Genomic DNA, 14,415 nt, shown 5'->3' with positions numbered 1-14,415 from the left:
CTCTGTCCTTGCCAGCATTTGGTGTTGTCACTATTTTTTATTTTAGCCAGAATATAAGTGTTTAGTGATATCTCATTGTGGTTTGAATTTGTATTTCCCTAATGGCTAATGATATTTATCATCTTTTCGCATGCTTATTTGCTATCTGTATATCTTCTTCAGTGAAATACCCTTCTTGTTTTTTTGTCCATGTTCTGATTGGATTGTTTGCTTTCTTACTGTTGAATTCTGAGAGTTCTTTATATGTTCCAGATACTAATACTTTGTTGGTTATGTGGTTTACTTTTTCATGTAAATTTTCGAATAGTCTTGTCTGTATCTACAAAAACTCTTGCTGGGATTTCTATAGGAAAATGCAATGTATATTTTGGGGGGTTTCATAGAGGGGGGACTGTGTTGAGGAGAAAGGATGTAGATGGGATGCAGACATTGAGAATAGGGAAAAGAACATTGAACCCCCCAAATATGTATAATCAATTATGATTCAATTAAAAAAAAAAGCTGAGCAAACTGAAAAAAAAAAAAAAGAGAATAGGGAAAGGTGATAAATGAGATGTACGGGGGGGCGATGGAGGTGGTAGGGTTATCATTTGTTATGAATTGGGGTTTAGTTAGTGAATAGTCTTAAAACTATTAGAATTAGATCTTGCTTAAGAAGTTAGTTCTACTCCACTGAGGAGTTGTCAGTTTTGAACTGTTTAGTAAACATTTATTGAGCACTTTCTGTGCCTGAAGTGTGCTTGATAGTGGGAACTTAAGGGTGGGAACAGTTTTCTTAGTTGGGAAATCAGTGCATGGTCAAGATATTACTGCATATTAAAATTCTGAGCTTGTGAATCAAGCCTAACTGTGAATTTATTTTGCAAACCAAAGTTGTTGGCTAAAAGTTAATACTTGAAACTTATCCTTTCTTTGTTTGCTTATAGACCTTTTAATAGATATATTGTTCCATTTTACTGTGTGTCAGCAGTAGAAGGTCATTTTATGCGGTAAACTCTAGGGCAGGGCTCAGGCCAGCAAGTTGTCTGTTTAGAGCTGTTAAGCTTTTGATTGGAAACACTGTTCTGCCATCTGAATAAAGTGTGTGTCCCATCTCAAAGCAGGTTTCCTATAATGTAAATATTAATACCTGCCCATTAAAGCTCAGATCAGAATCAGTATTTTATTTATTTGTTTATTTTTTATTCAAAATATTTTAACATTTACTTGTACATATTTGTGGGGTACAGTATGTTGTTTCAATGCGTGCATATACTGCACAATGAGAATCAGTATTTTAGGTCAGGTTTTAGGGAGTTCTACTTTTGGTAAAATTGTTTTCGTTGTTAAAAATGTATTATAATAATTTTAATATAATTCTTAACAATGCTAAAAGTTAGCATTAGCTAAAAGTGACCTCAAACTTAGTACAGTTTGGGTATCCTTTATTTGAAATGCCTGGGACTAGAAGTGTTTCAAATTTTGGATTTTTTTGAATATTATAACATGTGCAAATACCAGTTGAGCATTCCTAACCTGAAAATTCAAAATCCTAAATGCTTCAGTGAACATATCCTTTGAGCCTGACCATGCCAGCACTCAAAAAGTTTTGGATTTTGGATTTTTGGATTAGCGATGCTGAACCTGTAATATTTGCTATAACACTATAGAAAATGCCTACATGTAAGTTACTGCAGGCCATTCAGTGTCCTCTTCATGATCCTGCCTGTATCCTCAGTATTTGGAATTGGTACACGTTCTGACTTCAGGAAGAAGAGGAGTTGACAATGATGGGTGCCCTCTTACTGTATCTTATGGTAACAGTAGAGTTAATAGTGAGCCATGTGGTGAATGAAGTTGTTTCTACCCCCGAAGTACTATGGTTTCATGGTGGTAGGTAAGACAACTTTTCGTCCTTATCTCCCAGGGCAATAGGAAATATGAAAACACTGAGGAGATTTAGAGAAAGAGATCATATATCTCTTCTGTTTGGGGGTGATCAGGAAAGACCTCAGAGAGATAGTGGACCTCGAAGGATGGCTAGAATTTTTGTCAGATTGTGGAGGCAATGTTCTCCATATTAGGAAGAGCAAATATGAAAAGGTAGGAGAGCTTGAAGTATAACTAAGGAATCACCCAGTTTCACTACAGTAGGGCATAATGGGAAACAAGTCTGGAGAGGTAGGCTGGGACCATGCTAGCCTGGAGAATTGGTGCAGAGTTCCATATGAAGTGAGGAGTTGTTGGGGAATGATGTAGCAGTCACTGTCTGGTGAAATTTATCTAAAAGAGCAGACTGACGTGTTCTGTTGGAAACTGTCTAGCAGTGATCACGATACACGCATGCCTTCCTATTTGACTGGTTGGTGTGGAGAATCTGAAGTTATGTGTGAAGATGTGTATTTATGAACAGATTGCACACTCAGTACCTGTGAGTGGACAGTGATAACAGTTGACGCAGCACTTTGCTTAAGAATGTGAACATGTCATACTGAAGTTGAGGTAGCTTATCGTTATGGTTTTTGTCTCAGTCTGATAAGAGTTCTGCTTGCCCTGGTAGGGAGATCATATTATTAGAAAAGAGTCTTCTGAGTTCTTAAAAAGTGCTCCAAGGCTGAAGTTTAAAGAAAGCAAACTATGAACATGCTGAAATTATTCACTACTCTAGAGTCAGTGCTTTGGTTTTAGCCCGTATAAAGTTTGTGTTTTATTTATTAAATCTTTTTATATAATAGGTATATAATAGATTCTGACAACTGAGGTTATTTATTTATACTTCTCAATCTATTAAAATTAGAGATCTATCCACTATATATTTCTTGTTTTAAAGTATTGCACAGATTGTGGCATGTAGTAAATTACCTTTTGGAAGCTCAGCCAAGCATAGGGAACTATAACAGAAAACATCAAGCTGCCACTCACTGTGCCCCCCACCCCATCCCTCTAGCACATGCCCTGTCCAGATGTGAAATTAGGTACTTTTGCATAGGCCTATTGTATAAAGGAAATTGAGTGGGAGACTTGAATCCAGAAGTATCTTGACCTTGATCTTATTCCCCAGCTTTCTTTACATTGATATGAAAGCCTGTATGTTGTTTGAAAGTTATTGGAAAAATAGTTGTGGGAAAAGTACGTAGCATTGCTAAATGTAGCATATGGTGGTTTTGATGGTTTAATAGTTTGAGTACCTAAATTCTAATCAGTTATGTTCTGCTACCCTAAGCAGGATTTATACCTACCAAGCTCATATTGATATTATCCTCTTCATAAAGGTTCTCAGAAGAGGTAATTTAGGTCTTTTTTTGCATTGCTTTTATAGTCTTAACATAATCTTAACTAGTAATGTACTTTCTCCGATATCTAACTTAAAAAATCTCCCTGCTTAAATTTAAGCCCTTTCTTTTTATTTCATCATTTGAAGATATTGTTGATTTGGATGGCAAATCATGGAATGAATTTTATATATACCCGTGTTAGTTACTCGGAACATTTGTAACTTAGTTTACCATGTGATAGTCTATCGTATAAACACCATCTAATATTTTTGAATTCTCTTCCTTTAAGGTATTGTGTCCAGATCTGGTACCCTGACTTATGAAGCGGTTCACCAAACAACACAAGTTGGATTGGGGCAGTCTTTGTGCATTGGTGAGTGATGTTTGCTAAAATCATTTTATTGGAATGTAGTATCTTCATTGAATAAATATAGTAATTACTGATTTGATTATTTACAAGAGGTTTTGATACCATTTTATTAAAACGATGTTATGATCTTGAATTTAATTTGCTTAAGTGTGAAGCTATTCTGTATTTTTTCAAGTTTCATTGTCCAAGATTTGATTTACAGGTTGAGGAACAAACATCCTGGGACTGTGGCTCCTCGAGAGACTTGGTGCCTGAAAACATCACTTATTTTGCTTTCTGTGAAGAAATGGTTCCCATATTAGAACTTTTGTTATCATTGTAATTATGTTCAGTGCTTTGTAGTCACTGAATTCTTTGCTATTCACTATCTTATTCTTAAGGCCACCCTCTGAGCTGCCTCTGAGCTGGAAAGTTGTGCTATTATAGCTTTACTGGTGAGAAAGTCAAAATTGAGGAAGGCTGAGTTTCCCAGAACCTCTCTTTTTGCCACACCATACTGCCTCCTACTTTGAAAGATAAAAATTCCAACAAGTTTTTATATTTTACAATAATTTCAAGTATTTTTTGCCAAAAGCCAGGTAAATTTCTCATTTTCATAAATATTCCTACCTTTTATAAATATTTAGATCTTTGGAATATCTTTTAAAAGCCTTTCAGAAATGTCTTTTTTATAATAAAAAAATATAAAATATAGCCTTGGAGTATTATTATTAAGACCCTAATCTATAAATTCAGTCATGAAAACAGTAAATAAGCCTTTCTATATGCAAAGAATAATCTTAGGCACAAAATAATTTTAGTGTGATGGAGAATAAGAAAAGGTTTTGAAACAGATTTGCCAATTCTGTCTTCTCCAGCTTCAGTTTTCAGTTAGTAAATGGAGGATAATAATGTCTATCTCACAGAGAGGCTGGGAGAATTAGGAAATGACAGGTCTAACATGTGCTGAGGCACAGGACTTGACACACTGTTGACACTTAGTAAATGCTGTTTTCCTTCCTCAGCTTTATTTTTCAGACATGCATTGAAAAGTGCGAGATCAATCCTGCCCTCATAAGTTTATAATTTAAAAATAAAAAAAGTGGCAGCTAGTTTGTAGGGAACGTTAACTGTAATCCTATCCAAGTACTTGCTCTTAAGTGGAGCCTCTACATGCAGTCTCTGTCATCACCCACACTGGATGTGTAAAGGAAGAGGTGTCAGGACATCCTCTACCCTGTCACTCGCTGGCACTTTTGTCTTGAAACTTGTGAGTGGTTTCTCTGCAGCATCCCTTATTAAATAGTTCTTTTTGCAAAGAACTTTGTTAAATGTTTAATCTTTTCTCTGCTGTAAAATCAGCTTGCAACACAAACATGTGTTTTCTCAAAGTGCTGATTTCTAAGGAGTTATCTGGAAATACTTTTTGGGAGGGAAGAGAGTGATAAAACAAAAAGAAGGTTATCTTGTAAATATTAGGAACCAACCACCATTTAGCATTCGTATAACATTACAAACAGAAACAAATGTATTTTTGTTTCTGTTTGTGATTTTTAAATGTTAAATGCAAGAGTGATGATACATTTAAAAACATTAGGGAGAAGGGTTAGGCAAAATAAGAAACCTGTTGAAACGGCATTTCTTGATCTAAATTCTATGGTTCATCCTTAAATTTTCAGTGAGTGTTGATATTCTTTGACTTTTTTAGGCATTGGAGGTGATCCTTTTAATGGAACAGATTTTATTGACTGCCTTGAAATCTTTCTGAATGATTCAGCCACAGAAGGCATCATATTGATTGGTGAAATTGGAGGTAATGCAGAAGAAAATGCTGCAGAATTTTTGAAGCAACAAAACTCAGTAAGTTTGGGTTTAGAAAAATATAGCTCTTTGCTCTTGAATAATAGCGAAAGCTTCTTTTAGAAGTTATTTTTACTTTTTTCAAAGATTAATTTTTCAAGAAAACGTGAAAGACAAAGGAAACCTTTCTGAGCTGGGCCTTCTGTACCAGACACTCAGAAACATCTGGACTTTTGCTGGGTTGATTCTCCTCCCCCTTTTTCATAATGCCCACTTTCTACTTCTCTACTCTGAATCCTCTTTCCCAGGTACCACCTGACACTTTGCGGTAGGTAAAATGGCCTCCTGCAGAATAGAGAACATTTAGGCTATGAGTCTGAAAACCCCCAGAACTGGAGACTTACAGACTTACATTTTTCTGTAGTCTTAACATTTTCACCTGTGGTTGTTGTTCTGTCTCCTGATCTCAGGGGGAATAAGTGTTCTTTCTCTTTTTCAAGGCTCACCTCCTAAAGATCCTATCCTTTATACTCTTTTCCTATACTCTAGCTTTAGTCTTTCCTTGTAGAATGGCACTTTCTTTCAAAGGTCAAGTAGAAAAGCTTTGCTAAGTACATCCTATGAAGGCTTTCCTTGTTGCCTTTCCCATAAAATAAAATGTAAAGTGTAGTGTGGAGTTTTATCATAATATCCTGTAGCTTAAGGGAAGTAAGCTGTGTTCCTGAGGGAAGCAGGGTGGTGGGAGGAGAGAGGAGGTGCAGGAATGATAGCAGCAGCTCATGCTGCCCGCCCCACTCAGCTCAGAGGGTGTGTGCTGCGGCCACCATTGTGTCCCAGACCTGTGGAAAAACATGCAAATGATTTCCAGAGTTTCTCCAACACTGATAAATGAGTGAAAAAATATCCTCAGGGGCCAGGCTAGAGGGTGGGGATAACTTTCTCTCTATGCTAGTGAAAAAAGTTGAGGAGTGAATGAATTAAATGCCACAGAAAAATAATGAATACTGGAGAGTTAAAGGAACCAATGATGTCACCTGTAGGGTGGTGTACACAAAACAATGCATATTTATTTGTAATTTAAGGAATTTTCAAAGGCTGTTATAAGTATACTTGATTTTCTTCTTTGGTGATTTTAAGCCCTAACTTCTATATGAGATGTGACAACTTTTCCCTTACTCTCTGGATCTCTTTCCTTTTCATTTACTCTCTAATCCTCAGAAATGTGGCTTCTGTCTGCCACTTACAAGCTATGTGACCTTGAGACTGTTTCTTAACCTCACGGCCTCAGTTTCCTCATTGGCAAAATAGGGGTACAGTAGTACCTTTCCTAGAATTGTTGTAAGGATTGTGCAGTTTAAATAACTTCACATGAATAGCAATGCAGTGCCTGGCACATAGTAATCACTCTGAGCTCTTGAATCTTTTGCTCTCCTGACATTCTTTTGGCAGAGGTCACCAGTAGCCTCAGTTCATTCTTCACACACTCCATCCCCCTTGGTTTTCTCTTTCTCCTTGGTTTTCTCTTCTCCTTCCCTGGATCTATTTTCTATGGATCTGTTCCTTAAGTATGAATGATTATCTTAAATAAATGACATTGTACTTCAAAGTTTTTATGGCAGAGACCTGAGAACTGTCTTTTGTTTCTCTCTCATCTCCTGTTCCTACTCAAGTACAAGGTCTGTGTCTGAGACTTCAGTGGTATGTCTAGATTCAGAGCCTCATCTGCAGCTGGGCCCTCTGCCCTGGTTTGGGCCTTCATCTCATCTGACCTGGACCATGTCAATAGTTCCCTCCCTCAAGTCTCTATTCCTTTTCCCCACTCACCCCCCTTCTTTCCGAGGCCATCTTGCTTATGGCCACCCAAATTATCTGTCCTTTTGAAACACAGACATCAGTACCATTTGTCCGTGGTTAAAACCAGACAGTATTTCCCATTACATGTTGGATAAAGGACAGATTTGGCATGTTATTCCAGTTTCTCATATACTTTACAATCTTCCTTTTCAGATCCATGTCCCATCTGACATGCCAGTTTACATTCTTGCTTGCCTTTGCTTTTTCCTTCTGCAGGGCATGCTTAATGTCTGACTCTCACTCCAGACTGTGTTATGGATGGCAGGACACTGGTATCCTTGGTGCCCAGCCCAGTACCCAGGCACAGTGGGCACCAATAAATGTTGAATAAATGAAAGAATAAAATAGATCGTTGGGAGATTGGAGTAAAATATTATTAGGTTCTCTGTTTTTAGGCTTCCACACTTCTCACCATTTCTATGTCTGCTTTTCAGAATATACTTCTTTTAATTGTATTTTTCTCTACTTAACCGCCAGTGACTCTTCTTTGTCAATGGGACAAAGTGTCATTTTAGGCTCATCATAATCTTGTTCCTTTGTAGTGCAACAATGTTCTCACTTTAATGGGGATGAGGGGAGAAACCAAGTAGAAATGAATGCCACTCAAACATGAGATTCTCATATTCTGTGCAGAACCCACAAGTGAATGAATAAATGACTTGGGGAGTCTTTTCTTTTTAATTCTTTTGCACAGGTGCTACAGTAGGTGCTGGGCATACATAAATGAGTGAGAACACAATTCCTTGTGTTCAGGGAATTCATAGTTCAGTAGGGAAACACTTGGGAAATAGGTTATAGCCAGTACACTGAACGTAACAAGAAATGTGTAAAAGGCACAGCAGGGTCACTAAAAAGATAGTCACTTATAAGGGCATTTGTGGAGAGTGTGGGAGGAAGAGAAGGCTTGAGCCAGGTGTTAAAATTTAAGTAGAAATTTGCCAGGTATCCAAGGAGGGTGAATGCTGGAGACCAGCTCCAGTTGAGTTGTGGGTCCTTGAAAGAGGGATGAGGAAGCCGGCGAAAATAAAAACCACAGACAGAGACCTCAATGCATCAGTATGCACGTTCTCTCTCTGCGGGCTGTCAGCGTGTTGCAGCTGGAGCACAGTAGAGCATGAGACAATGCCTTTTATTTAGATTTTTCTCTGCAGGGGGTTTTTGGGTATCATTTTTATTACATCAGCAAGCTTGAATTAATAATTTAAAAAGGACAGGGGAAGCCAGTTTTTTTTTTTCCTTCGTTAGCACGTCTCAGGTGATTAGCTCGTGCTTCCCCCTTTTGGTATCAGGTTATCAGATTGGGACCATCTTCTCATTGTCCTGAAGTTAACCTGTGACCTTTTCCAGTTGGCAAGCTGTGGTTAATATCTACCCTATTAACAGGGTGGGACTATTGCAGTTACAAAGTGATAGACAGTACTATCATATGACCTATATCTATTGCTAAATGTAAGTACAAATTTGCTAAAAGGAACAATACTAACATTTAAATTCTAATGGGGGTGTAATAATTTTATTTTCTAATGGAATGAACCTACTGTTCATATGGAAAAAGAACAGTGGATATTTGAGCAGCATTATCATGCACATCTTGAGGTTATGCATTCGCTGTGGCCCTATAATCTTGATCTAAATGTTAAAGTGTCATTGTGCACAGCACCATCCCTCACAAAACTAGGTGTACTCTCTTAATTTTCTAAGATCTAATTTTGCAGGTTTAATAATTTCAGAGCATATATTTTTATCCCAACACCTGATTCTTAATGATTTATTTAAAACTGGACACCACCAAGTAAAGGGGGTTCTACCGTTTCGTTCCCATATACTTAATTTGTCCCAATCATATAATTTCCCATTAATACCAACCATTCTCTTGCCATTAATATAATCTCCAGTAAATGATGTTTGCCCACTTACATTAGGCTGCAGCTCATATTTAGTCATGAGCGGTGCTTTTGGAACATATGTTGGTGTGGTCAATTTATAATAAGGGGATAATTATGAATTGTCCAATTTACTCGGATCCTCTGTGGGAATGTTTAGTTCAATGACCGCATAATTATTTGTGTTATTTTTATAATCTTTTGGGAATTCAGAGAACTGCCACGCTAACCAAAATATCGAAAGAGAGGGCAAAAGCCATGGAGCCGAGGCAGGAACCTTACAGTTGCAGCAAGTGCTCGTAGCTGTGGCCTTGCCGACAGCTCTCCCTCCAGCGGCCTTGCCAACTCAGAGAGGGCAGCCCAAGCTGACTCCTTTAGGATCCTGCCATGGCGTGGGCCACGCCAGGTGAAGAACATTCTCAGGAAAGGCACAGAGGTAGAGCAATCTGGGATTACTGGAAGATAAAGAGGAGGGAAAAATGGTGGGAGAGGAGGCTGGAGTAAGCAGTGTCAGACCTGCAGCACCTTGTGTGTGCTGGCACCTTGGCGTGAATCAGGGTAGTCGGCAGAACCGTACTAATCATCATTCACTGCCATGCACTCACAGTGAAGAAAGTCATTTTCACTCAAGAATATCCTTGATGAGCCACTAAAAATTATTAATTTTATTAAATCTTGATCCTCAAGTCAGTATATTGTGATGAAATGGGAAGCAAAACATTTTTACAATTGAGTTGTGAGCTGATCTAGCTGCTTTTTTCATGGATCACCTGTTTTACCTGAAAGGATGACTGGGAGATAAACTAGTTATTTAGATTTGGGTAGTTTGCAGTCCTTTTCTCAAAAACAAAACAAATCTGCCATATCAAGGAAAACAACTGATAGTATTTGTTGCTAATGATAAAATTTGATCTCAAGTGAATATTAAAATTTTGAAAAACTCTATTTGCCACTGTGAGCTTGACAACTTCCCTCTATTTAAAGGCTTTTCTGATGAAATTGGTGGTGATACTGATGGCTGTGATTTGTTGATATTGAATGAGGAAATGTGTCAGCATTTAGAAGATCTACCTAACTAAGTGAACCAATATTTTCCAACTTACCAAAGCATGAAAGATCCATTCAAAGTGCAAGGCAGACTGATGGATTTTAAAAGACAAAAAGTTCATTGCAATGGTTTCAGATCCCAACGTTGCATCTAAGCTTTAAGGAATTATCATTTGAAGAGGTCTGTGTGGTATCAAAGAACAATATCCACAGTAATCAGTAAGGCAATTTAAATATCTCTTCCTTTTCCAACTACCTATATGTGTGAAGCCACATTTTCTTCTTATACTTCAGCCAAAATAACATATCGCAACAGATTGAATGTAAAAGCAGTTATCAGAATCCATTTGTCTTTTAAGTTAAACATTCAACAGTTGCAAAGATAAGTTGTAAAATAATGCCACTCTTCTCACTAGATTTTTTTAAACAGTTTTAAAAAGTTACTGTTTTTTAAATGAATTCACAAATATTTATAAAGTTTTTAAGTTTTAATTTCTAATACAGTAAATATCATTAGATATAATCTACATAAGCAAAAGCTCTCTAACATCTTTAATATTTTTTATAAGTGTAAGGGATCTCTGGAACAAATGATTTGAGAACTCCTGGTTTAGGGGAAGATGGTAGTGCCTGAACAAAACCTGTCTGATTCTGCTTATGCGCAAGTTCTGCCTTCTGTAGGCCTCTCTGTTTTACCTGGATCCCTTATTACCTCTCATGTTAGGAACATGGTATTACCATTCATTGTGAAATTTAGCCATATATTCATATATTGCTTTATAGTATCTCTTAACTGATTGATGTGTGTACATATATTTATATTATTTCTTCAACAACATAATAAGTCTAGAGCACAGAAATTCTTATATTTCCTGTGTGTGTGTGTTTTTTTTTTTTTTAATCTCAGAATCTAGTAGTGATATTTATGCACATAGAGGTTACACATTAGAATGGATTTTTTTGTTGAATAAAACCAATCCTAATCTTCCTTCTTAGACATACAATTTTAGAGTGGAAAGGGCTCTTGGCCGTCAGTGTAGTTCAGCCACTTTATTTCATAGATGAGAAGCAGAAGCAGAGGTCCAGAGAAGTGATGTGCCTATCCATAGTCATGCAGCTTTAGTCAGCAGGAAATTGACTGTGTCCTAGGTCCTTTCCAGCATACCTTCCCCACCTCGTCTTTTTCTTTTAGCACATTTATTAAGGATGAACTAATTGTAAATTAAAACACAAAATTAAGTTGAAGTAAAACAACCCGATCTTGTGTCTTAAGTCATTATCACAAATCATATAACATATATTTTCAGTTGTACTTTTTTGTTTTTCAGTATATGTGCTGCCGAAGCGAGCACACTTTTTTGTTTTTCAAATGAGTCACATGTGTATTTATAAAACAGCTTTTGCCAGTGAAGTTGAAGCTTAATATTCAACAGATATAACATTTGCTCATGATTGTTTTCCTTAGTTTATATGGAAAGTTGAGTCATCTAAAAGGACAATGTGGTGGTTTCAGTCATAGTTTAATATTTGTGGTGGTTTTCTTAGGCTGAGTGATGGACTTCCCCTGCCCAAGCCATTTACCATTTACTAGTAGAATCATGAATTTGAGGTCTAGGTTTGATTGTCTTCTTCTTTAGAGTGTTTAAAATTTCACTTTCTCTCCAGGGTCCAAATGCCAAGCCTGTAGTGTCCTTCATTGCTGGTTTAACTGCTCCTCCTGGCAGGAGAATGGGTCATGCCGGGGCTATTATTGCTGGAGGAAAAGGTGGAGCTAAAGAGAAGATCTCCGCCCTTCAGAATGCAGGAGTTGTGGTCAGCATGTCTCCTGCACAGCTGGGAACCACCATCTACAAGGTGAGCTATACCAGTGGCTGCTTTGATGTTATGGGCCTTCTCCGTGTGGGGGCAGTCTGGGTACCTGGAAACCTTTTCTTCTGGGTCTTCTTTTATCTGTTTTATTTTATCCTAATATGTGGCTTAATGGTCTTTAGCAACTCTATTAATGTCCTATTGCCCTAATTGGGCATGACCAGGAATAATGTTCTGGTTTAAAAACCTTCTTATTTAAATATTGGGTTTAGCTCTTTTGTAAGTGGCAAGATAGAACATATGAAAAAGCATTTTGGAGGCCATGAGTGCCATGAATTCTATTTTGGGGTATGAGGGCTGAGGGGAAGAGTTCAGAGAAATGCTTTGTGTTTCATGTTTTTTTTTTTTTTCATGGAGGGCCTTTGGGATATAGCCACTCTGACCCCATAGGTTTCTGTTTCCAGGGAGGGGGGTTGGAGGCTTAGTAACAACTGTATGAACAGGGAGTTGAGGTGGAGGGAGGTCTAAAGAACAGGGTGGGTAGATTCAGCCTTTAGTTTCTGGCCCTGGCTGTGCTGTGGTGCCTGTTGTTTCTAGGTTGGAGGAGCAACTTCCTAATGATTTACTTTGCTTTTCCTTTTTTTTTTTCCCATTTTTTTTGTTTTTGTTTTTTTGTTTTTTGACCGGTAAGGGGATTGCAACCTTCAGCATGGTGTGGTCTGCACCACGCTCAGCCAGTGAGCGCACCGGCCATCCCTATATAGGATCCAAACCCGTGGCCTGATCGCTACCAGCTTTTCCCTTTTTCATGCCACATTGTGGTTTAAAATATCCTAAATGATTTGGTGTCTTTCATAATCTCTTTGCAGTGATTTTCAGCTTGTCTTTTTGAGTGATCATTTCAGGTTTTCTCTCCCTCCTTATTTTTATGATGTTTATAGCCTTGACAAAAAAGCAAAGAACAACCACAGAAACCTTACTTCTTAAGCATGTTGAAAACACGTACAAATTGTTTTACCAGAAGGAAAACAATGTTCAGAGAGAATTTAAAAATCCTGATTGGTGACTCTTCTTTGCCCTTATCTTAGGGACAATAAAATGACTCATTGTTTTATTAAATCTTTGCATATCCTGTCTGTTGGAATATAATAGTATGTGCCATAGTGTTTGAAAGAAATAGGGGTGGTTAGTAAGTGTGTTTAAAAGAGTTTTATTTGAAAGTGGAGAAAAATGAGAAGAGCAAATGCTTTGAATTCACATTGAAGATGCGCATTGCAATTTTACTTCAGTAAGTGGCAGCAGGCATCTACGCATTTTATCCTATTCTAATTGTTAACATCTAAAAAAATATAATTTTCAGTATTATTTCTTTAAATAATGCTTTATTTAAGGTACTTGCTTGTTTCAGGTATTTCTGAGGTTCTTGACATTTTGTTCAAATCCTCACTGAATATGTGTTTAATTTTCTGAGAAACTAAGCAAACCTATTTCTATTGCCTTATTAAAAGGGCCCTTTGTGGTTCGTATATAGCATAGCAGATTTGGATAAGTACAACGAAATTTGTCTATTCCTAATAATAATACTACTGCAGTGAAAAAGTAAGTATTAAATAAAGCCTCCCTCTCAGCTTCTGGGTTTAGGAGACATAAAGTTGAAGCTCTACATCTATCTTAAAGAAATTCAAGCTGACACAGACTAATATGAAAGCGGTTATTTTGTGTTCAAGCATCCTCATCCTGGTATATTTTACTTCTGTAATTTTGTTGTTCAAAGGATCTTAAAGATAATAGGTTTCAGAATCATTTTGACCATGAATGTAATTTGGATCTTTTTTCTTTTTTTTCCCCATTGTCTTCTCCCTCTCTTCTGTTTCTGAAGGAATTTGAAAAGAGGAAGATGCTATGAGAGAAAAAACAAAGTTTCCTAAGACTGTGGAATGAATCATTGTACACACGTGAACCAGCAGCCATTTGCTTCTGCTGTCTACTAACTGTCAGCCTCTGTGCCTGATGCGCTGGTCTTTCAGTACTATGGGAAGCCAAAACAAGGTTTAGAATGTCGTAAATTGAGATGTTTTCACCTCACTGTATAACAGCCAATAAATCTACCACTTGATTTGAATATGGTTTTGGAGACTTGTTACTGTTCCATTGTGGGGAGTGGGGAGAATGGGAGAAATGGATGTGTGTGTGTTTTAATGGGCTCTGGAGAGAACTTTGTAGCTAAAACTTTTGAGAGAATGAGGTTGTACTGGTTTCAACATGGTCTTTGTCAATGATCTTAGACAGCAAATGACCTCAGGTCTTTTCTGGATCAGTTTTCTCATGTGTATAAATAATAATCTTTATCTTGCAGGGTAGTTCGGATGGTTAGAGATAAACATTTAAAGTCCCTGGCATGTTATAAGGCAACTTAATT

At 37.3% G+C, this 14,415-nt stretch overlaps 1 protein-coding gene across 2 annotated transcripts in view; it reads left to right on the top strand.

Moving 5' to 3' along the window:
- Positions 1-14,118, top strand: part of SUCLG1 (succinate-CoA ligase GDP/ADP-forming subunit alpha) — a 30,237-nt gene extending 16,119 nt beyond the window's left edge. For both annotated transcript variants that reach the window (XM_063078416.1, XM_063078417.1), the window contains 4 exons: positions 3,544-3,627; positions 5,312-5,463; positions 11,853-12,041; positions 13,876-14,118. In XM_063078416.1, coding sequence (XP_062934486.1) covers positions 3,544-3,627; positions 5,312-5,463; positions 11,853-12,041; positions 13,876-13,902 — 452 coding nt within the window. In that variant the 3' untranslated portion in view covers positions 13,903-14,118. The remainder of the gene's footprint in view (positions 1-3,543; positions 3,628-5,311; positions 5,464-11,852; positions 12,042-13,875) is intronic.
- The last annotated feature ends 297 nt before the right edge of the window (positions 14,119-14,415 follow it).

The sequence above is a fragment of the Cynocephalus volans genome, chromosome 14 (genome assembly GCF_027409185.1).
Source record: "Cynocephalus volans isolate mCynVol1 chromosome 14, mCynVol1.pri, whole genome shotgun sequence".
Taxonomy (NCBI): Eukaryota; Metazoa; Chordata; class Mammalia; order Dermoptera; family Cynocephalidae; genus Cynocephalus; species Cynocephalus volans.
The sequence above is the reverse complement of the archived record's forward strand: the minus strand, read 5'-3'. Positions and strand labels throughout refer to the sequence as shown.